Source organism: Brachycentrus maculatus, unplaced genomic scaffold (genome assembly GCF_059751285.1).
Source record: "Brachycentrus maculatus isolate JH-2025_06_01 unplaced genomic scaffold, ASM5975128v1 h1tg000153l, whole genome shotgun sequence".
NCBI lineage: Eukaryota > Metazoa > Arthropoda > Insecta > Trichoptera > Brachycentridae > Brachycentrus > Brachycentrus maculatus.
Window position 1 is genome coordinate 1,050,568 of NW_028280906.1, and position 24,000 is coordinate 1,074,567.

The 24,000-nt window shown below is 33.4% G+C and overlaps 1 protein-coding gene across 2 annotated transcripts; it reads left to right on the top strand.

The window, feature by feature from the left end:
- The first annotated feature begins 5 nt into the window (after positions 1 to 5).
- On the top strand, positions 6 to 20,469 carry LOC148308677 (uncharacterized). 2 transcript variants are annotated; one of them, XR_015837651.1, is made up of 20 exons: positions 8 to 351; positions 6,236 to 6,404; positions 6,994 to 7,132; positions 7,425 to 7,553; positions 8,935 to 9,076; positions 9,450 to 9,580; positions 9,665 to 9,795; positions 9,897 to 10,089; positions 10,187 to 10,265; positions 10,350 to 10,520; positions 10,720 to 10,901; positions 10,990 to 11,162; positions 11,470 to 11,638; positions 12,689 to 12,855; positions 14,116 to 14,254; positions 14,378 to 14,498; positions 14,879 to 14,980; positions 16,362 to 16,483; positions 18,455 to 18,564; positions 20,010 to 20,469. XR_015837651.1 is itself a non-coding variant. In XM_088261358.1 (19 exons), exons 1-18 carry the CDS (start codon positions 211 to 213, stop codon positions 18,557 to 18,559), a joined length of 2,583 nt encoding a protein of 860 aa, XP_088117484.1. In that variant the 5' UTR covers positions 6 to 210; the 3' UTR covers positions 18,560 to 18,564; positions 20,010 to 20,469. The 2 variants fall into 2 exon arrangements, 1 of the variants encoding a protein (XP_088117484.1); XM_088261358.1 differs by lacking the exon at positions 16,362 to 16,483 and having other exon boundaries at positions 6 to 351.
- The last annotated feature ends 3,531 nt before the right edge of the window (positions 20,470 to 24,000 follow it).

The following is a 24,000-nucleotide window of genomic DNA, read 5'->3' on the forward strand; positions in this document are numbered from 1 at the left end:
TAATCGCCTCCATCTTGGATACACAAATCAAAAGGTGCGCATGTGTGCAGAGGCGTCGCCTGGCGTCGCTTGCATATATTTAGCAGTAGTCTGTGGTTGCTTGGTGGTCGCCTGTCATGGTGCACGTTAATAGGACAGCCCTGTTTGTGCTAATTTGCCAAGATTAATAATGTGATTTTATTGAATTGTGTTAATTTTTTAACAAAAAAAATGGGTGACGAAGTGATAAATATAGGGCGCATTTGTCGAAGTTGTCTTAGAGAAGGCGGCGAGATGAGGGGTTTGTTTACAGCAGAGGACAGTTCGGGACCGCGCCTGGATCAAAAACTTACGTCAAGCACTCGAATTCAGGTCAATTATTATTTATTTGTATTAAATGACGCGTCTTTTGGTTTCTTGTATGTCAATTTTTTTATTATATTTCAAACAATATATATTTTTTATGTTTTTTTGAAGGTTATACGCGGACATAATGACATTAGGACTATGACTGTTGCGATAACCTCTATGACTTTATTTACAGAAAAATTACTATTGTTTGTATTTCTGATTGTGTTTCTAGAGATGTAACTAATATCCGGCCGTTTTATTATTCTTTGGTCGGCGTCTTATTTTTCTTTCTTTCGGAGTTGGTTAAAAAATAAAATACATTCACATCAAGAAAAGTTTTTTTAGGAAATATTCATGACCTATTGGTGAACCTCATTTAGCGTTTGGAGGTTTATAAGTAGATTATTAAATTGGTTTTCCTGCATCAATACCTAGAGGCATATTTCAAAGAATTTCTGAACTACTGTTCCAGTTTTTTCTTTATAGAAATACGTTCTGAATACTTTAAATTGTAAAATGTTTTGTTTTACACTTCTTTTCATGTATAGATATTGCAATAATGGTTTATCTGCTATCGGGTGGAATAAATAGAGTACTTTCAACAATTTTTTTGTGAATTTCTGGTGTAGCCGAGAAACTATAAGGAAGGAAAGAAGGGAGTTTTTGTGTTAAGTGATGCAAACAGGCACCCAGAGGTGAATTTGTGGCCCCACAAATTTCATTCTCATGAAATATTTTCAATCGCAATAATTTTTAGCCCACTCAATGGCGGTTGAATATCAACAAATGCGAAAATAATAATATGGTAGTATTCTACTCTTGACATCGCTAACTTTTCAATACCAATCCATCCTACATATGCTATTGTAAGCCGCAAAATGTAATTTTACTAGAAAATATATCTCATCCTGATCATTTGTACCATGTAGCCTAAGTTTTGTATCCAAAAAAAAATGTAATTAATATAAACACATTGACAACCAAATTATAAAACCGAATAAAATAATGACTTCTTTAAAAGAACTTTGCTTTATTTAATTTTTGAATTCAACTAATTAATTACGGCAATCAGTGTACACATTTGGTAGCGTACTGTGAATTTGTAGCTTTTTATATATTAGAAAATTTTATTGTCAAAAATGTAAGCTCAAAAGAAATATAAACTGAGAAAAGGTAACAAATACCATCCCAAACAGGTTACCGAAAAAGTTAACAGTTAGCCATTAGTTACACCATTAATTAATCGCAATGTTCTCAACCTAAGATATGTCCCGTTTGTACCTTATCAAGTGTATTCTACTCCTATATCCAAGAATCTCTACAATCCGATGCAGCTCCCTAAAATCAAAATTATCGATTTATGTCTTCTTCTTCGTCGGTTACAATGTGCGTGATGATTGTTTTGCTTCTTTCATGGTCAATCCGCTTCTATTCTCCGCCCGTCTCTTCAATTCGGCGTACCCGCTACAGCGCATATCGGAAACAATTTGGTCCATGTAGTTAAAGTGGGGTCGTCCTCTGTAGTTTGTGCCTTCATATGCCTTCTGCAATCATAAGAAGCAGGTCTGGGTATCTTTTAATATGACCTATCATTTGGCTCGCTGTTGTGTTATTGTATTTAGTAAGCATTTAGACTCCTCAGCTCTACTTAATACCTCATTGTTTCCTTCATGTTCCGACCGATGAATCCTTATCATGCGTCTGTAGCACCACATCTCAAACACCTCCAGCAGCCTTCCTTAGTCCACATTTCGCTTCCATACAACAGTTTGCTCAGGACCAGAGTTTTGATTGAGTTTTTTCTTGTTTTTCAACTTATGTTATCAGGTTTTTTTTTAAAGATTTCTTATTTAATGCTATTTTGCTTGTTTTATCCGCCTGAGTAATTTTGCTGCCCAAATAAACAAATTCCTTTACTTGTTTGATATGTTTACTATCAAGTACAATGTTTGTCTGTAATTCCTCTCTTCCTACAACCATACATTTAGTTTTTCCTTTGTTTATGGTAGTTACCATTCTATTTAACACTTCATTAAGTTCATTTTCAGTGTCAGGAATCAGTGCCATATCGTCTGTTTGCCTTATGTCTATCTTCTGTCATTATATTTCCCCCCCCCCCCCCGGGTTAATTTACCATATCTTCTCTTATCTCGTCAATGGCTTGTTGTATGTAACAATTAAACAGCTCTGGGGACATTGAACAGCCTTGTCTCACCCCTTGGCCAACTTTGCTTCCGCACAAATTTCTCTGCTAAGTATTACCGCCATTTCTTTCCAGTACAAGCTCCATATCGCTTTTCTGTCCTTGTAATTCATTCCTATTTTATTAAGTATCTTAAAAAGCTGTTTCCAGTCTACTTTATTGAAGGCTTTTTCTAGGTGAATAAATGCTATGTATGTATTTTTGTTAGTTCTGATTCTTTTTTCTGATTTTCTGATTTTTTTACATCTATACCTTAAATAACATTGAAGTTACTTTCAAGATGTCCGCCTCCGTAGTGTAATGGTCAGCACGCTCGGCTACCGCTCTGGAGGTCCCGGGTTCGATTCCCAAGGGGGGTAAAATAAATATAAGTGATTTTTTCACTGTAATATTTATTCAATATCACCATGGACTGGTACCTGAAGCAGAGGGCTGATCACCTTTCCTTCATGTGTAAACGATCAAGATAACACTGCGTTAATATGACACAGTGCCCTATGCACCATTGGGGTGCGGATAAGGGTTTTATTATATTATTATTATTACTTTCAAAGAGAAAATAATTCTCTGCCTTGAGTGTACCTGTGCTAGAAGACATTAAAATCGTTGACCTTTGTCTTTTTTGACTTACGTACTTTAAATTGCAAATAAAAAAATCAAATTGAAAATTGACGTTAAATAAATTGTAGTAAAACAAATTTTTAATAACATACGTAACATCGGTTTCGGACTAATTGACTTAGTCTAAATAGATGTAAGATAAAAAATCAACGCAATGTATCCAATTCATAAAGTTAACTGTGAAAAATGTCATTTCTGTGTGTGTGTGCGCGTGCCGTTGATTTGCGTATACGCGCATGTCGTTGCAAGTTTAGTAGTGCAACCGTTGTACGCGGCGGTCGTGTCGCTACGCCAGCTATTGCGGCTACTTGCGATGTATTTTTGTCTCATTTTCACAGCTTACATTACAAAATTGTTACATTTCAACTTCAACTATGGTCAATAAAAGCAACATTTAGGAATATTCACATTTTTCCCGTTTTTAAACCACATTTTCATATGGTGTACAAAATACATATCACCGGTGCACGCGAAAATTTTTAGCATCGTAAGGGAAAGGTTAATGTGACAAATGTGATTAAATTATCTTGGTCGAGAGATTGCCGCATTCACCCCTTGATGCAGCATCGTACGCATACCACCTATTGAAAAACACGTACATTGCAGATGAATTACATTTAAGTAGTAAATTGAAATTGTAATATCGCTGACCTATTTAGTCAGATTGCTAAGCAATTATCAACGCTTTGGAGAGGAAAAGTATGGACATTATTGCATATATTGTAAGTAAAATTTATTATTTGTAGGTAATTTAAAAATTTGTCCGCCTCCGTAGTGTAATAGTTAGCACTCTCGGCTACCGTTCTGGAGGTCCCGAGTTCGATTCCCAGGGGGGGTCAAATAAATATAAATGTTTTTTTTATTTAAATGTTTATTCAATTCAATTACCCTGGACTGGTACCTGAAGCGGAGGGCTAATCGCCTTTCCTTCATTTGTTAACGATCAAGATAACACTGCAGTTATATGATGCAGTGCTCTATGCATCATTGGGGTGCAGATAAGGGTTTGATACATTCGATAATTTTAAAATTACTCTCATCGATGGTAATTTTTGATTTACCACAAATTTAATGCTTTCCAATTTCTTTTTAAAGCTGAAAAGATTACCAAGCAAACAAGCAATTATATCACATATCGCTCACTCCTTTCAAGAACGTCATAAATCAAAAATCGTCAATTTTCAGTTGTGCATGTTTTCGGAATGCCCAGACAATGTACTATATCCCAGCAAAAGAGGCATATTTTTATCATAATATTTACCCGCTACAGGGCAGCAAGTGGCAAGTGTTGTTTTTGCATTATGAAGAAAAGATATTGTTTAATTATTTTTTTAAATATACTAAATATTTTTCAAATGGAGCAAAAACCTTCAGGTTATAACTTAAAAGATCTGTTGCACAGTAAAAAGTTCAGTAAGTAGCTTGATATTAATTTTTAATACATTGTATTATATTTTTAAACTTTAAAAACATTCTCCTGAAAAATCAAGTTTTTTGATTTATGACGTTCTTGAAAGGAGTGAGCGATATCTGCATATTCACAATCATCTTGAATGTTTTACCTCGTTAAGAAAAATCTGTACAAAAATGTTACTAGGCCGATTCTCACCCCCTTTATCCGTACGCTCATCCATTTAAAATAGTATCGTCGGGTAAGTTACTCAATGCCCATATATCGAAAACCCCTAGTGAATGCAGTCGCCATTCATTATGTTGGATGAGATTTTTTGATGATAATTTACATTAGTACTTGCCTGATGTATTTGCCCTTCTAGTGGTCTATTCAAGATATACGTCACTTAACACGTGACAAGACCTTCATTTTATTAAAGCGTATGTTAAATTGCAAAAAAAAAAACTTTTTTTACCGTAACACATTATTATTATCAAGCCCGACCCTAATTATACTCAAACAGTCTGCCACCCAACCCTCTGTATACTATTCTCAAGTAACCGCAAACCTGATTCTGACCTGTACAATGTTATTTGGTGTCTCGCGCTTTACCAAAAGTAAGCAAATATTACACTTATAAGCGTCTCCCGCTCTCTACTTACTAAAAGATACTTTCAAGCGTTTCTCACAGCAATGTGTTAATTATTATTTTATTAATTTATTTAATAATTATGTATTGGTTTATAATTTTCTACTTTAAAGATTAGAAATAATAAAAAACTCACCATTTGTTATTATTATAGCGCCGTCCCAAACATTAAAACTGTCCCAAAATTAAAACTGCATCCCTCTGCGTATCTAACACCATTCTGCCTGTCATTACCATACTCCAATTCTTTCCGAAAGCCGAAATTCTACATAAAATTTTCTAAACTACTTGTAGCTCTCATTTTTTGGTCATTAGAATGAACCACATTTTTAAAGGCACTTTTTTTTGCTTTACTCCATAAAAAAAAGTTAATGGTCAGATCACTACCGTATTTTCTCTAGTGCTCTTTATAGTTTTTTTTTTCATGACAGGCCACACTGACAATACCAATGACAAACTCACTTGACAATAATATCTGCAATGTTCTTTATAATTTTTTGTTTTTATTCCTACTATATCGCTAACTCCTTTCAACAACGTCATATATTGATTTTTCAGGAGATTGTTTTTAAGAATATAATAAAATGTATTGAAAATAAATATCAAGCCATGTTGAACTTTTTACTGTGCAACAGATCTTTTTAGGTAAAACCTGAATCTTTTTTCTCCATTTGAAAAATATTTAGTATATTTAAAAAAAAAAAAAATTAATAATACCTTTTCTTCAAAATGCAAAAACTACACTTTCTGCGCTGTAGCAGGTAAATATTAAGCTAAAAATATTCCACTTTTGCTGGGATATAGAACATTTTCTGGGCATTCCGAAAACATGCACAACTGAAAATTGACGATTTTTGATATATGACGTAGTTGAAAGGAGTGAGCGATATCTTGTGTTATCATTTCCAATTATGTGAATATATATTTTAATGATCTGAATCTGCTAAAACTAATGTTGAACTTCCATGTGACCAATGTGAATTTAGCGAAGACTTATGTGGAGTTCAACTGTATGTTTATTTTTTTATTGTATCAACAGATCAGAGAAAATGATGGACTGCCGTGTCAAATTTGTGTGCATTGCGCTCAACAACTTAATTCTGCATACTCATTTAGACAAATGTGTGAGACATCGGATGCTAAGCTCAAGAAATATATTTCCAAATCACCGAAAAGCATCTATGTGGCTGGAGCAAATTCAAACTCAGGTTTGATATTTTTATTGTTTTAATCATAATTTTGAATGAGCAAAAAAATCACCAAAAAAGGTACAAACTATGGCTGATGTGTGATATTATACATTTACATTCCAATTTTTACATATTTGTACTTTTATCAAATGAAATCGAAAAGCGATCTTTCAGAAGAATGTGCGACAAAACGATGTATGATAGATGTTATAAAGTTGTTTTGAGATGGTTTGGACATGTAGAATGAATGAGTGAGGAAAGAACGGTAAAACAAATTTATGAGGCGAATGTAATTCGAAAAAGGAGCAGAGGAAGACCGAGAAAAACTTGTCACGATCAGGTATGCTGAATACTCGAAAGCGGTCAGGTTACGAGTCGAAACAATCGGCGGGTATGTATGAGGAGATGCTTGAACGTGGAAGAGGCGAAGAATGTTTGCAAAGAAAGAGTGGTTTGGCATTCTATTCTCTCTGCCTACTCCTGCGGGATACGGCATGATGGTTAGTTAATTAGTTAGTTGGTTACTTTTAACAAATATACTTATTCATTGCTAAAATTAACCATGGGGTTTTCCTTGCTTTAATTATATATTTTTTTCTGTTAACAGGAGTCAAGGAAGAGGTTTCAGCTGGAAATATTGATATAATAGACTTTAATACTATGTTCAATTCTGATTTACGGTCCATAAAAATGGAAGCTCGAGATTCTGCAGAACATCAACACACTTATGAAAGCGAGATAAAAATGTAAGTTTCATGATATTTTTTATTTGAAAAGTGCAGACTCTTTATAGGACTATTTCGATCCTCTAAGCATAAACAAATATTTTTCCATTTAGTCTTAAAAAAACTGATGTGTAGTTTTAAAATTAGTTATACACAATCCAAAGAAATAATGTAAAAGGCATTCTCCAGTTAAGAGGCATGTTGAAATTACTGGTATTAATTCCTTTTTCACATATTTATTTTAATCTCTCAATGGGATGGTTCTTGCAAACTATGCTGTATACATTTTTTTATATTTTTGAAACTTTTTCAGTGGCTCATTGGGGAATGCTTCATTTTTAAATGTAAAAGAGAATGAAAAATCTACACAGACTATACAGGCTGATTATTTGCATTTACACAATTGCTCTCAATGCCAAAAGAAATTTAAATCTTTGTTTTCGTAAGTATATATCTATGTTTACTTTTTCGTATAATGTCTTATATTGATTGAAAAAAAGCTTTTTCATCTACACTGTAATGGTGAATGATGCATGTCCAGCTAAAAACTCAATGACAGATTACTCCATCAGTATAAAATTTATGCCAACGGTCATATTTCTAACTCGCAGTTTTATAAATATTCCAAGATCACCTATGATGGCTGGAAAGGTTTACTTTTGTTGGCATGGAAGGCTTTATCATAGATTCTGTAGAGAAATTTACACATCAAAATCCCAATAAATAATACTTGTGCAACTATTCAAATTGCAGATGTAACTGGGTATAAAAAAAGTAAAACTAAAAATCCCAACGCTATTACCACAACAAATATTGCATCTGTATCATTAGGTTGGGAAAAAGTAATTTTATATTTTTTGATTTATTTCAATGCTTTATAAAAAGTGTTACAATCATCCGATTTAAGTCAAATATGCGCCGTCCTGTTTGATACCTTGGCAAAAAACTCTGACAGCCAATTTTTACTTGTACCCCCACCAAGTGCGTTGGGAACCAGACCATAGGGTGGATACATAAGAACTTCCCATCCGAGCTTCCGGAGCTTCTAGAGCATCATAAAATATGTGTGCGGCCTGACGTCCTGATGAAACACGATTCCTCTCTTATTCACTAATGCTGGACGCTCCCGTTCGATCGCCAGCTTCAAACGGTCAAGTTGTTCACAGTAAAGGGCAGAATTGAGCGTTTGGCTTTAGGGATTAGCTCAAAATATAGTATTTCCTGCCAAACCCACCAAACACACAGCAACACCTTCTTAGTCGTCAGTCCTGGCTGGGCCACGGTCTGGGCCACTTCGTTGGCTTTCATTCATTTCATTCATCTCCACTACACCGGAACGTAATCGCTCGAACCACTGTTGTTCAGCATGAACCAAAAGAGAAATGGCCCCGCATACATAATTTTTTTTCAGGTTTTTTCAGAGTTTCAGGTAGTTAAAGGTCCCTTTCAGGTAGTTAAAATGTAAAATATGGTGAATTTCATCTTTTGAGATCTCCATACTTGACGCACGATAGATTACAACTGAACTGACCAAGCTCAATATTGTCAAAGAAGCGTTTGCAGTATACACTCACACCTTTACAACGCCATATCGTATGATCCGATGTGACCAATAACAAACGAGATATGCTTAGTTTTAAAAAAAGGCCACAAAATACGAAATTACTTTTTTCCCAACCTTTTGCATTATTTACTGATCAATTAATGTAGAAGACATTTGTATAACTTCAAGTATAGAATGAGTGTTTTTTATTACGTTTTAAAGTATATATATTTATTGACTATATTAATTATTGATTTAATTCTGAGAACTTTTTTTACAGACTTACTGTGCATATGAAAAGACATGCTGCTGCTGATGTAGTTTCATGTGAGGAATGTGGAAAGGTTTATATTAATCGAGAAAATTATAAGAAACATATGCAGAGTATCCATAATAGTACAGTTCCCCGAAAACCCCTGGCAGTAAGTAACCCTCTTCATGTAAAGACATCCCTTCCACTTTTAGAAGTCTCCAAAAGTAATACTGTAATATCACATTCTCTGCAGCTATCAGAAACAACAAATCACCCTTTATGTGTATGCCATCCGCACCTCGCTCCAATATCACGTCCTTGCCATCAAAACAGCATCGTTACTTTGCAATGGTCCTTTTTATCACCTACTAGATTTACTACCAGGTTACATGCAAGATCTGATTTCTTCCATATTTTATTCCAACCATTTATTTTGTTTGGATAAATTCAAGTTGCCAAATATTACTTCAGTAAAATTCAACAGGCCATCAACAAAATGCTTGGCTTGCAAGTAATTTGAATTTAACATTATTTTGTTACAGGATGAGTCACTAACTTGCCTGATATGTAAGCTTCCCTTTGAAAAGCTGCAAAGCATGAGGAAACACATGATGTTAGCACACGGAAAGAAGAAAAATTATAACTGCAATAGTTGTGAACTAGGCTTTAACAAGTAAGTTGTTACGATTTGGTCACATAAGTGAATTTAATTGGATTTTTCTCACATGTGAATTAAAATTAAACTTTACTCTTACAGATATGACAACTATCAAAGGCACTTATTAACATGTAAGCGAGTATCACACCTGTGCTTAGTATGTAATAAAAGTTTTACTTCACCAGAAGCCCTCACTTCACATATTAACGAAAATCACCAAAAAGAGACAGGTATTACATTAAGGGCTACCATTAGTCAATCATTTCCTATATTACAAATTAGCTACTTTATTTTAAAGATCTCGTGTGTTGTTAATCGTTCTAATTTATAGCATCGTCTGAAACGAAGTTGGTAGATGTATTGGCAATAGAAGTTCCGGAAAAGTTGTCACCAGTTAAAAATGGCTTGGTAAAGAAATCTAGATCAGCGATACCCGATACAAACACAATACCCACCGATGAAGTTGAACCCATAAGTGTTATAAAGGAAGAACCTTTGGAAGAATTGTTAGAAGAAGCTGAAAGGTATGTATATGTGTACATATACAACTATATATGAGATAATCTTCAGTTCGAACATTTTCATCAATATTAAAAATATGTTTTTACGCAATTGTTACAGGGAAAACCAAATTATTGAAGATGATGCCAATAGCTTTCCTGAAGCTTTAGAAAATGATGTTTTGGATGGAAATGGCGTGGTGTGTAACCGATCATCAAATTAAGTAATGCCTATTCAAGTAAATACCAAATGTGATATTTTTATGCCAAAATATGACTTTCAGGAAGTTGCTAGTGATTGCTCCGAGTACCAACCTTTCCACCTGAAGAAAAGAAAAGTACGCGGACGGAAGAGAGAGTTTGATCCTAAGAAAAGACATAAACTGAACAAAAGATTAAGAATTATCACTGATACTGAAGAAATTGGTGAATTTCCGTGCACAATGTGCCCTAAGGTAAATGTTCCCAAGATAAAAAATGATTTTTGTGAATAGTATTGGACAGAATCCTGTCATAATTACCTGGCTACTGAAACTATTAGAATACATATAAACTTCAATATGTACATAGCTGCGCGACTATTGCGAGGTAACATATTTTGAATAACTTTTTACTTGACCGTCTTGTTTTGATACATTGAGTGAATTTGTTTAGGTTTTGACATCAGATTTAAACCTCCAAGTGCACATGGCAAAACATACGGGTGAGTCTGTAATGTTTGGCTGCGTCGCTTGCGACAAGACATTCAGCAATGTGCATCGCCTTAAACGGCATCAGGTGTCTCACCAGCCTTTGGAGAAACTCCAATGTAACTCTTGTGACAAGTCGTTTATCCGGTAAGTTCCATATTGTATAATTAATTAACAAACATATAATGCGATATAATCTACGATTAACCGTTATTCAACATAACATTTTTTTTAGGCAAGATCACCTTAATAAGCATATGTGGTCTCACATGGATACAAAACCTTATCCGTGTGATCTTTGTACAAAGGGATTCTTCAAAGTTGAACATCTTGAAAGACACAGGGCCGCTTTACACTCTGGGAAACAGAAGAATCCAAAGACCGCATTCTGTTCAATATGCAACCGAGGTATCAAAAATGTGTAATAATAACTATTGCATCTTCTATTTCCTCATATAGCTTTCTTGTCATTGTATGCACGGGGATCAGTCTCCCATTTTTAAAAGTAATCATTAATTTTTATTTGTGTTTTTATCACACATTACTTAAATAAATTATTTGTCTAAAAGCCTATTCCAGTATAGAAAGCAGAATATTGGAGAAAGTGTTCAGCGAGACTTTATTATTTTATAAAAATAAGCTTTACACCCTTAACTCCATACCATACCATCTTTAATTGCTTATAAATTTCCACATTCTTTTCTATTTTTTTCAGGATTCACCACATCTAAATATCTAGAAACACATATGAGAATGCACACAGGAGACAAAACTTTTACTTGTAAAGTGTGTGACAAATCTTTTAATTCCAAATGGCATCTCAAAGAGCATAATAAGTGGCATTCAGCAGAAAAACCTTTCCTCTGTTCAGAGTGCGGTCAAAGGTAACCACTAAACTTTATTATTTTAATGGTAAAGCCATGCAAAGCAATTGTGTTTTATTTTGCATATTTCTTTATATGGAAAGAATAATAATTTTTAACTATCTAACATATAATATTATCGAAAAATATGTGAGACTCTCGTACATTAGAAGTGAAACTTTTTAGTTTTTAGAAATAGTTCATTTTATGCATTGCCCTCCCATGTCAGTCCCATTCAAATTCCCCATACCACTTACCGTGTCTTCACATAACGGTGCTATCGATGCATCTAGTATATTTGAGGTTGTTGGAAGGTTATTTTGTCCATCATTTTCCTTTCAATTATATTTTCCGTATAAATATTCCGTTAAAATATTTTCCGTCTGCCTGCATCGAAACTCTCTTTTTCTTTTAGTAGTTTTTGGTGCTTTTTGTAATTTATTTGCTTCTTTTCATCCCTAAAGGTTATTTTTCTCTTTTTCTCCATTTCACTTGTCACACATTGGATATTGTTGACTAATAAATATTACGTGTTCAACTAATGTACAGTATAATGTGCAAGCATCTACTGGTTCCCTATGCAACGTATTACCTCATTACACTAGGCACATGCGCTTAAACTGTCTATGACGTTTACAACGGAGGGAGTAAAAACGATTCTCCAACTCTTTCTTTCTAGCTAGCAGTTGGAAAATTTCATGAAAGGCATGAAAATAGTGTGAAAACATGTTAAAAACTGATCAAAATGTTTCCGAGTGTTAGTACCTGAAAGTGAAGGATTAACAGCAGCTAATGTTCCAAGTTATGACTGAATAGCTATTTCCTGGTTCCAGAGAGATAAGCTAAAGCACTGTGATCAATCACTTATTTCAGTCGCCGTCACAGCGCCTGTCACTACCAACTGTCTATCTGTATTTTTATTAAAAATATTTTGTTTTGGCAAAATATTATCTTCAATTTTGGGAATTGTCATCACAATTTCATTAAAATTTTGATGGAAGTTGGATTATCGTTTTAGGAATTCTGAGGCTTTTTTGTGTATGTGCTCTGACATATTTGTTGTGGTTTCAGATTCATACGTAACGATTATCTGGTAATACATATGCGGCGCCACAAGGGAGAAAAGCCTTACAAATGCAAGTTTTGTTCCAAAGGTTTTCCTCGAGCCACAGATCTTACTGTCCACGAGCGCTACCATACTGGAGAAAAAACACATCTATGCACAGTTTGTGGTAAAGGTAGGTTGCTTTTACTCATACAATAATAACAATTGCATTTAAATTTGTAAATTCTACTCTCCCCGTTACTACCTCACTAACTGCACTGGCAATGCTTTAGAGTGTAATAAATCAATGTACAATACGGCTCTAGCATATCTACAGGTGTGTGCATCTCAAGCCAATTAGTTGATAGACATCACACACTTCATCAACTAGATGAATAAAATGATCTCACCAGTTCGCAATCAGTGCTCTAAATTTGGAGAACCTGCTTTGATGTTAAGGGTCTGGTGGCATGGAATGCTCTTTTACCAACAGTTTTAACATTTTGAAGAAGAACTTAAAATTGCGTTTTTTTGCTAAAATATTTCCATAATTTTTCCCATTAATTGAAAAAAGATAGTACCGTACAGATAGTATTTTAAAAAAATAGCGCTCTATAAAGTTTTTCAAATTAATAATTTTTATCCATACCTAGTATATTATTAAACTCTATCTGTAGTCTTTTTTTATAATGTACTGTTTAACCCGCCTCTACTTGCTGTAAAATGTCTACATCGTTAATGAACAAGGTATACATTCAATATTTAAACAATAAATTTAAATGTGTCACAGTGTAATGGAAATTATGAAATGCAATCAGAAGTACTCTGTGGAAAGTTGTTCACAATTTCATCAGATTCTTTCTCCTTTTTATTTTTGGATTTCACAGGACTATTTAGATTCCTATGCATATATCGTAGTCATACAGGAGAAAGTGACCAAGTGCATTGTTTTACAAAAACGTGATCATTGACTATTTGATATCTTACTAGCTTAATATTGCCCTGAAAAAATCTCAAAGGATTTTAAACTTGGAAGCATAATATACTGACTTGTTTAAAATGACTAACTGCATTGGTGTTTATTTTCTTGGCAAGCAAGAGTGAGTTAAATGGCCCTCCTGAACATTTTACGTTTTGGTAGTTAGTCACTTTCTCCTGTACGACTACGATATGTATCCTATATAATGCAGTTTCCGTGTCTTTCTGTTATATTAGAGATCTTCCCATAATTACTCGCTAGGTGCTGTTGCGAGATTTCTGTCGCCCATTTAATGACTTTTATTTCTACTACACATATCCAAAACTTATTGGAATCAGTTTATAGAACTGGAATAATTATCATATAAGATTCGCAAACAAACTATTTTAATGTTCGCATGTGGTACATATTATTGCAGTGAAAACACATGTACGAATTGTTTGTTTATATATCTAACTTAAGCTATTTGTTTAGGGTTCCAGAGGCAGTATAACCTAACTGTTCATCTTCGAGTACACACTGGTGAAAAGCCGTATGTCTGTACATATTGCGGGAAACGCTTTGCGCAAGGAAATGACCTTAAGTCGCATGTACGACGACACACAGGAGAACGGTAATTATAACTGCATCACTTGAATCTCTACGTGAATCTCTATGTGAAAATCAATTTGAATTTTAAAAAATCTTGATAAAATTTTACACAGAAGCAGCTATTACATAACTGAAATGATTTTAGGTTCAATTGTGACATTTGTGGGGAAGGCTTTATACAAGGTTATCACCTGACTCAGCATAAGCGCAGTTTGCACGGAATCGATTGCACATCTCACATACGAAGGGTAGAAAAACATCCACAGGTAATTTTACCAACCTACTTTTAAAACTCATGGGACTATTTAAACATAATTATTTTAAAAAACATTAAAAAATATTGGACCCATTCATAACAGCCGGTAGCAATTTTTTCTTACTGTTAAAGGAATTTGAGAAAAGTTTAGCGACATTTACATAAAACAAATGCACAAACTTAATTTTAAAGGTTAGGAGTACATATATAGTAACAAAAAAAAAGTTATTAACTGGTTGACTTCTCAAATGTAAACAGTGAAATAAGATTATAAAAGGAGATGAAACTGGAATTAGGTTTGATTTGAAATTGGTGTAAAAACTGAAAATGTAAAAATGGAGAGTTTTGATGTAATGTGCTCAAATAATGGTATTATGTATTTTTATAAAGGCTAACCCTCAAAATCAACCCAATCAAACACCGAAACATCGCTCTCGAAGCTCACCGAGTAATCAAGAAGCCGAGTCGCAAATATCAGCAGATCAACTGCAGGTACATAATATTCGCATTATATTATCAATACTTGAAGTACATCCTAACATAATTTTCCTTGTAAATTCTACCATTACTGTGATCAAAAAATAAGGTAATTTTTTTAATTTAAAATATGCAGGTATTGTCACATATATGTGTGTCAAATTTCATATCAAGATCTGCATTTGTACAATAGTTTCGCATGTGTTTTATGAACAGCAAAAATTTTATTTGATTTTTACCATGTTTAATTATGTTGGAATAAAGAAACCGCATTAAATTTTGTATGCGGAATGAAATTTCTGCTGCAGAAACATTGAGAATGTTGCAGAAGGCCTTTGATGACCAGGTTATGTTACAGAAAATATTTACAAGTGGTATAAACAATTCAAAGAAGGCAGGAAAGCGTTGAAGGCAAAAATAGCTCTGGACGACCATCAACATCAACTGAGAAAATCAAAGATTTGGTGCTCAAAAATTGTATATTAACAATTAGAGATCTTGCTGATATAGTTAACATTTAATTTTGATCAGTCCAGACTATGTATTTTGAAAGATGTTTTGTGCCTGAAAAGAGTAAAACCTCATTTGGTGCCAAAAAGTTAATTTTTTTTAGAAAAACAGTGTCACATTGAAGTCTGAAACAATGTTTTCTGACTATCAGGATGAAATGAAATGCATGAAAACTCGAGATGAGACTTAGATCTATGCATGCGACTCGGAAACAACTGACCAATCAAGCGAATATTCTTCAAAAGTTTAGTCATTCAAAAGTCGTTCAAAAATCAAGATCCCATTAACAGTTTTCTTCGATTATCATGGTGTGGTGCATTATGAATCCCTTCTGCTGGGCCAAACTATTAACAAGAAATATTATTTGAGCATTATGCAAAGTTTACGTGAAGCCATTCACAAAAAGAGACCAGAATTATAGGCAGACAATTCTTGGTTTTTGCACCATGATAATGCACCATCTCACTACATTTTTGCTTCGGGACCATTTTGCCAAAGATTCAAGACGTATCATTTCACAACCACCATATTAGCCTGATTTTGCATTGAGTGACTTCTGGCTATTCCCTAACCTTAAGTGTCGCTTATGGGACGCCCTTTTGACATGATTGAAGAGATAAAAACCGAAGTGCTGCGCGCTTTGAAGGCCATTCCGAAAATCTGCTTCAAATTGTTTGGAGGACTAGAATTAAAACGTTGGCATAAGTGAGTGTATTGTATCGGAAGGGGAGTACTTTGAACGCGATGACATAGATTTAAAAGATAAAATTATAATTTCACCATATTTTTTGATCACAGTGGTTCATATTAATGATTCTAAAGGAAGGAGCAGATTATGTCGTGATTTTTGTATGCATTATTATAATGAAAAATTATTATTATAAAGGAAACCTTGCCACTGTTGGAGTTTATGCAAAATTCTGATGTTTCCATAAACTCATTACTTGAAATTGGAATGTGTGAGAATGACATCCCCGAATTTAATCAAGTTAAAGATTATTTTTTAAGGTAAAGAATGTTTTGGTTCATTGAATGATTTGCATCATTTCATATGTAATGTCCAAATATAGCATGGGTGTAAGTAAAGCAGGAGTGTGGGGGATCCTGCTAATTTCATCTCCAAATTATTCATGCATCAGTACTGACAGTACATCATAAATAAATTACTAATCACATTTCTTTCTGCAGACATGGCTTTGTGTTATTTATGTATATGCCGATTGCAAACAAGTTTTTTTTATCAGTGTAGGCATTAGGAAGAAACATTTTAACGTTTTGTACTTCAAAAATTTCACCAAACCGACTACCTTTAAGTGTGCTTAGCTGCTGGCTGTAGTAGACGTTAGGATAAATTATATCAGAGACTTTTTTTTCATTATATTGTAAACGACATCGGTTTTTGCAAATTTTCTGAAAGAAATTGAATTGAAACTATTTATTTTTCGACTTAAATAATAATAAATCTTTTTGTTCGATAATGTCCTTGAAACACGGCAAGTTTTATGACGTTTTGTAATTATGTATCCATACTAATTAATATGGTAACCTACTGACATGCTGTTAATTCTACTTGAAAAGTATCAAAAAGCACTGCCCGTAATGACACTAAACTAATGAAGAATTCCTTGATTTGTGCAGAATAATGTGTTATATAAGGCAGATTTAGTTGACGCTTTTAACATGACGCGCAGTAGCGTAGCAGAGAGGGCGCTGCGTTTATAAAGTGTGTTGAGTTGAGTGCAAGGGATCTCTTTTTTTTTCACGTGCAACATTGCTATTGGAGTTAGAGGATAAACATGCGCTTCGGTTGTTTCACCAGCTCGCCGAATTGCATTTCGGCATTATTCACATTTGTGTTCCGCTCCATTATGAAAGTATTAACCCATTGCCCTCCAAATATTTTTCAATATTATCCCTTGCAAACTAACCACAATAAATTTAATGAAATATGCAACCAAAGGATAAGTCATCGCTTGAAGAAACCATTATTTTTATATATTTCACAGAATACAAAACATTACATTCTGTAAAATTACATTTCTTTGATCGCAAATCAGTGTTAATACTGTGAGCGAAAGCGCTAGTGGCGGGAATTGCGCAATATCTGGCCTTAGTGCTTCTATTGGTATGGTTATATTCTGGTCTAATGCTCTAAGAAATGCAAACACGAAATAATTTCATCTCTGTGTGAAAATTTATTTACTTTACATCACAGAAACACGAGGGTTTGATATTACGTAATTGCCACCTTTATTGCTTTCACCCATGTAGTATGAACACAGCCCAGGGAACCAAATTCATCTTACAAATATCACGGGGTACATATTGTTGTGTGAACCATGCCATGGGGAATTCATGAGTGTATTTGTGTACTACAGTCATCCCTCAGTATTTGCAGGCTTCCGGTTTCTAAATAATGCTGTGAAAAATGAGAACATGAATTTTACAACCGTAATGGTGGTCGCTTAATGAGCGAATGTCTTGCTGAATGATTTTTCCCAAATTGTTAAAGTTCCGGCAAATGTTTTTTAATAATCAGTTAGGGTTAATTTTTTCCAACTCTGATTCCGGATGCATGTTTTGCGGATTCTATCAGAACAACTTCAAAATTATGTTCTCAAATAATTCAGAAAGTATGCAGCGGTAAGAGCAATTTCTACGCTTTACGGGCTTTTCTAAATGAACACCTGACATGACTTGGAACTGACATTCCTAGCTGTCATGAGACTGGCCTCATACTGACCATTAAGTCACAGTTTTTCTAAATCTGAGGATTTTGATAATATTTTAATACAAAAACTAAACAAATTTCATTTGTTTTATTTTTTATTTTTAATATTTTATACTTAAAAAAAAAAATTTTTTTATGCTGTAACAATATTGAAAAATATTATAATCCATAATTACATATACTAAAGTGCAAATACTGAGGGACTACTGTACTTCTTCATTTAACTGACTATGTATGTGTTATTTCAGTCACAGTTGAGTGTTGACGGGGAACATTCTAATAGCCTGCCTCCGCCTTTGGTCCCTATAGTACCACTGGCTCTGTTCCCAAGTGTCCATACTCGCATGCCCTAGTTCGAGTAAGTTTTACATTTATTTAATTATCTGTAGTTCTCAAATAATAATAACAAGAAGAAAAAATAATAAATAAATAATAATAATAACAGAAAAAAGTGATAACATGAAACAAAATTAAGCTGGGTAATGTGAAATAATTTGGCTTAATATTTAATATAATCAGCTCACTGTACTGACTATACGAATGGTCGCATCGTAACGTGTTACGTTACGACCAAATAACTCCGTTCAGTCCTCACCTTTAAAAGAAAGAATCGACACCTAATTTTCATTACTGACTATCAGATAGTTCATTACTGAAGATGAGTCATGTTTTCATGGTTGTAGCAACAAAACTTTGTAATATTCATAATTCAGGCAGTGAGTAAGTTTAAAAACAATTGCGTAACACAGCGAGACGTAAATGGCCAGATTTGTGTACAAGTAGTGACTGGACACTGCATTAGACTACACACCCACCCATTTCAGTCATTTGCCTTTAACTTCCAATCTATTCTTGAAATATTGAAATATTTTTGGGTTACAATATATATTTACGAGTACCAAGAAATGTAATAAATGCTTTCTAAAAATGACATCCTGATTTGTGAGAAACAATAAAACAATAGAAAAAAAAGGAATACAAAATATATAATACGTAATATACAGCGTCTGTCGCAAAAGTATTGAGAGAAAAAATCCTGACTGCACTATGCAGAGTAGTGGAATGCGCCGAGTGATGGGGATGGTAGGAGGGAATCGCAGCTACAAAACGCATCGCTGCTCAGTCCTCTCTGAGCAATGGTAGAGCTAGCACAGTGATCCGCGCAAAGTGTGTTTTGTCGGAAATCAAGATGCAATGGTTGCTGGAGCAGCCGGCATCCATCAAATTCTCAGTTCGGCTAAAAAAATGGTATGACCCTGGCTTTGATTCGGGAAGCCTCCGGAGATGAACCCATGTCGCAGGCAAGAGTTTGCGAATGGCACGAATAATTCCAAAAAGGCCGGGAACCAATTGAAGATGATGTTTGCATTGGACGACCGTCAGCTTCTAAAACTGATGACAATGTCATGAAAGTGAAGGAAGTGTTTCAGTCTGATTGTCGTCTCAGTGTTCGCTTGGTAGCGGAAAAGTGGAACATGACAAAAGACACAATTCACTGCATTGTGATGAGCGATTTGCGAATGCGAACGATTTCTACCAAAATGGTACTCTCTTGTCCAGGAGTTTTTCTCTAAGCAAGGCGTGGCGACACTGCCCCAACCGCTGTACAGTCCCGACTTAGCACCACCGGACTTCTCTCTTCTGCCTTCCAGGGTGCCTTCCAAGACTGGAAGAAACGCTACCAAAAGTGTAATGACACCCGTGGATTGTATTTTGAAGAATATTCTCTCGATACTTTTGCGACAGACCCTATATTCTTAAACTATTTGACAGCTGGAAAACTTACATGTATTTAATTTTCAGGTTGGTGGTTTGAAAAACAACTGGCGACCTTCCGACATCCATATTTTCATCCAAACGATGTTGTATGATAACTAATTATAAGTATCAAAATTGTATTTTGTATTTTAAAAAAAATCAAATAAATGCATGAAATTGTATATAGTCCGTGCTCCACAGTATAGTCTACAGTGAACTTCAGTTCATTCTTACCCCCAAAGCTATGGCATAATTTTTGTTGTATTTCTTTTTTTAGACTGCAGTTGACTTTATGAGTTCATATGTAATTATATATTTTTCAATATTTTTTTTCAAAGTTACATATCTGACGTATGTAACTGCCAAAGTATCTCTAAAATCATTCACAAAAATTTACAAGCAAGCCCGAAATAATCAATTTCTCGGATTGTGTAACTAATCAGTTTTTTACATTTTTTTGATTTAGCCGTTAGATTTTAACTGATACATATTTACTAAACAAAAATGCACTAAAAATGAGGTACTTAACTGATTATAGGAGGAATCCAATATAGGTATACTATCCATATTTGGTGCAATATTTACATTTGTACAGGAATATAATACGTTTCTACTTTAAGTAAAATAAGTTTTTTGCATATTTTTGTATGCAAATAGAATATGTTTATTTTTAAAGTCATTTGTATAAAAAAAAATGTAAACTTAAAACCAATATTGTTCACGTTAGGCTTAATCATCTCAAGAGTACTTATGTATTTTGAAAGAAAAAAATCCAAAGCTATGCAATTTGTTATATTTATAAAATATATAAATTTTGTGATGTAAAAAAAAGCAGCATTCATTTCCACATGGGGAATCAAAAATGGCATCAATGTATTTTTTTAACTTACATCCAAATCTAGCCACGGCTTACGCAGCACCGCTTATCATGGGCCTACTTGGGCTTCAACTTTATTAGGTTTATTGCCCATACCTACTTGTGAGTTGATTTACTCTTTATTTTTGAAGGTACTATAATTTCAATTCAATATTAAATTCAATAGTTGTAATTCATGAGTGAAAAACTTGGCATGATCAGGTGTGTCAAATACTTGAATTTTTCCTTTCTGAATACAATGTGCCTGATTTTTGTGATTATCATCATTTGTGGCACAACAGCCATTGTAAATTTGTAAAAGGTCCGATCTACTAAATTATCCATGGGGCCATTTTAGTGTCTATACATGCACTGTTCTGTCTATGCTCATTAATTATTTTATTGTTTAAATCATTTCTTTGAAAAAAAATACATTCGCATTTTATTCATTGTTTTTGGTGGAATTTCATTCATAACTATTGGTTTTCTGTTCTTTTAAATGAGAATATTGTCATCTTTCATATATTTTCATGGTTTTTGTTATAATCCTTTTATTGTAAATATATAATTGTGTCTTTCAAAAATATTTTATAATATTCTAATTTGATAAATCTTGTTGGCTTTAAATTCTCAAAATGACACTTATAGTGTTCTCACAATTCATATATTGTGTTCATGAAATCGTATTATTGGCTATTTTTTTCCTATAGATAAGGTTAGTTTAAATAATTAAGTTTTTATTTAGAAATATAAAATGAATTGTATACTTTTCGGGAAGATGTTTGTTGAAACATTTCTTTTGTAAATCATACCCACCTGTAAACAATAGGTTTATTTTTATAATAGCTTTAGAATTTTATATTTTATTATTAAACTAAAAATAATGTTGACGCAAAACTTTTGGAATTTTTATAAGACACTAACAAAAACCAAAAAACTTTAAAGTGAGTGATAAATAACTTCATTTATTGATTCGACAGTCACTTTACGGTTATATTTGCCCATGTTTTTTAAATTTTACTTGGTAAATACCAATATTTCTTAAAATCCTGACATGTGTTTCAATGCATCAAAACACGTGTTACGATATATTCCAAGGAATAGTGGTATTTGCCAAGTAAAAAGTAAGATTTTTTAAAATTTTTTTCAAACATCTTATTGAACAGAATGGGTTTTCTTTGTAAACATTACATATTTTTTCATTACGCGCCAATAAAATATTTGTGAAGTAAACAATCCTGTAAGTGCACCTTACTTTAGAAAAACATCATTGAAGCATAGAAACATACTCTGCTGTTTGTTGGCTAGGCCAACATTAAGTAGATAATTGAAAACACACATTGGCCTTATCTACGGGCGAAAGCGGAAACATAACATATAATTTGAATTTATAGATTCCAAAAATACACTTTATTGTTAGATTTATATTATCCACTGACACTTCGTGATGGAATTGCATTTTTAATATATTATTAGATTAAAACCAATATTTTTAGCTTTTCCACTTTTTTTATTTGACCAGCGACCGGGTTTGGTCAAATAAAAAAGTGGAAAAGCTAAAAATATTGGTTTTAATCTAATAACACTTTATTGTGTTCATCCACGCGTACGAAATACAACAAAGTGAATTTTTAGAGTTGATATATTCCACATGATTGTTAAATTATATTTAATATTTTTGCCTAATAGAGTTTAACACTTTACTTGTTGACAATGTGTCTTTAAATTAAAATAATAGTTTGAAAACAGATCTTATTTATTGGTGTGGAAGAGAAAATTGCAAGTGTCTTAGTTCCAAAGGCAACTATTCCATATAGTGCTCATAGTTAAATTGGTTTAAATATTATGGAGTGGCGCAGGCTCAAACTGCAATTATAAATAATAAAAATTAAATAAAGTGTAAATATAAATATGATTAGGTCAATGGAAATTTATATTGTGACAAACATTTATTGCATAGTTTGAGCAATTTGGAGTCAAACATTTAAATTTCAAGCCATACTATTGTAATCATGAGGGTGCAATTTCTCATTGTAGAAATGTGAACCCATCTAGATATTTTTATTTGGGATTATTTTTAATTTTAGGTGTATGGCATGCTTCCAAAAAATAATCATGACCTTATATTCATCATCACTCTTGACATTACAGAAACTTATATGTATCCATTCTTTTCAATCCATCGTTGACAATTTTCTTCACAGAGTCATTCTCTGAACCAGGAGGCAAGGCGGGAAAATGGCCAATTGTAGAATTATGAATTGGCTTCCGTAATAGTGTGATTATTCCCTTCTAGATTTTTTTCTTTGGGATTATTTTTAATTTTAGGTGTATGGCATGCTTCCAAAAAATAATCATGACCTTATATTCATCATCACTCTTGACATTACAGAAACTTATATGTATCCATTCTTTTCAATCCATCGTTGATAATTTTCTTCACAGAGTCATTCTCTGAACCAGGAGGCAAGGCGGGAAAATGGCCAATTGTAGAATTATGAATTGGCTTCCGCAATCGTGTGATTATTCCCTTCTAGATTTTTTTCTTTGGGATTATTTTTAATCTTAGGTGTATGGCATGCTTCCAAAAAATATTCGTGACCTTATATTCATCATCACTCTTGACATTACAGATTCATATATGAAACATTAATTTGAAACCATTGTTGACAATTTTGTTCACAGAGTAACATAACAAAACTCTGAATAGGAGGCAAGGTGGGAAAATAGCCAATTGTAGAATTATGAATTGCCTTCCGCAGTGTGTTATTATTCCCCTCTAGATGTTTTCTTTGGTATTATTTTTAATCTTAGGCGTATGGCATGCTTCCAAAAAATATTCATGACCTTATTTTCATCATCACTCTTGACATTGCAGATATACGTATCCATTAATTTGAATCTGTTATTATCAATTTTGTTCATAAAGCTGTCCTCTTACAGGAATCAAGGCAGGTAAACGGTAAAAATTATTTGCTACTTAGGAAATACAACAATAAAAAATAACACCGCAAGCAAGTTATATAGAGCCATTTGGAATTTGTTTAAATGTTTGCACAGCATACTACTGTATAATAAAAACCTGTAAATAATAAAATAAAATAAAAAAGTTGTAAATAGAAAAATATGTTTAATGAAATTCCAGACTCTACAACGACTTTTCCATTTAAAAATTTAAGA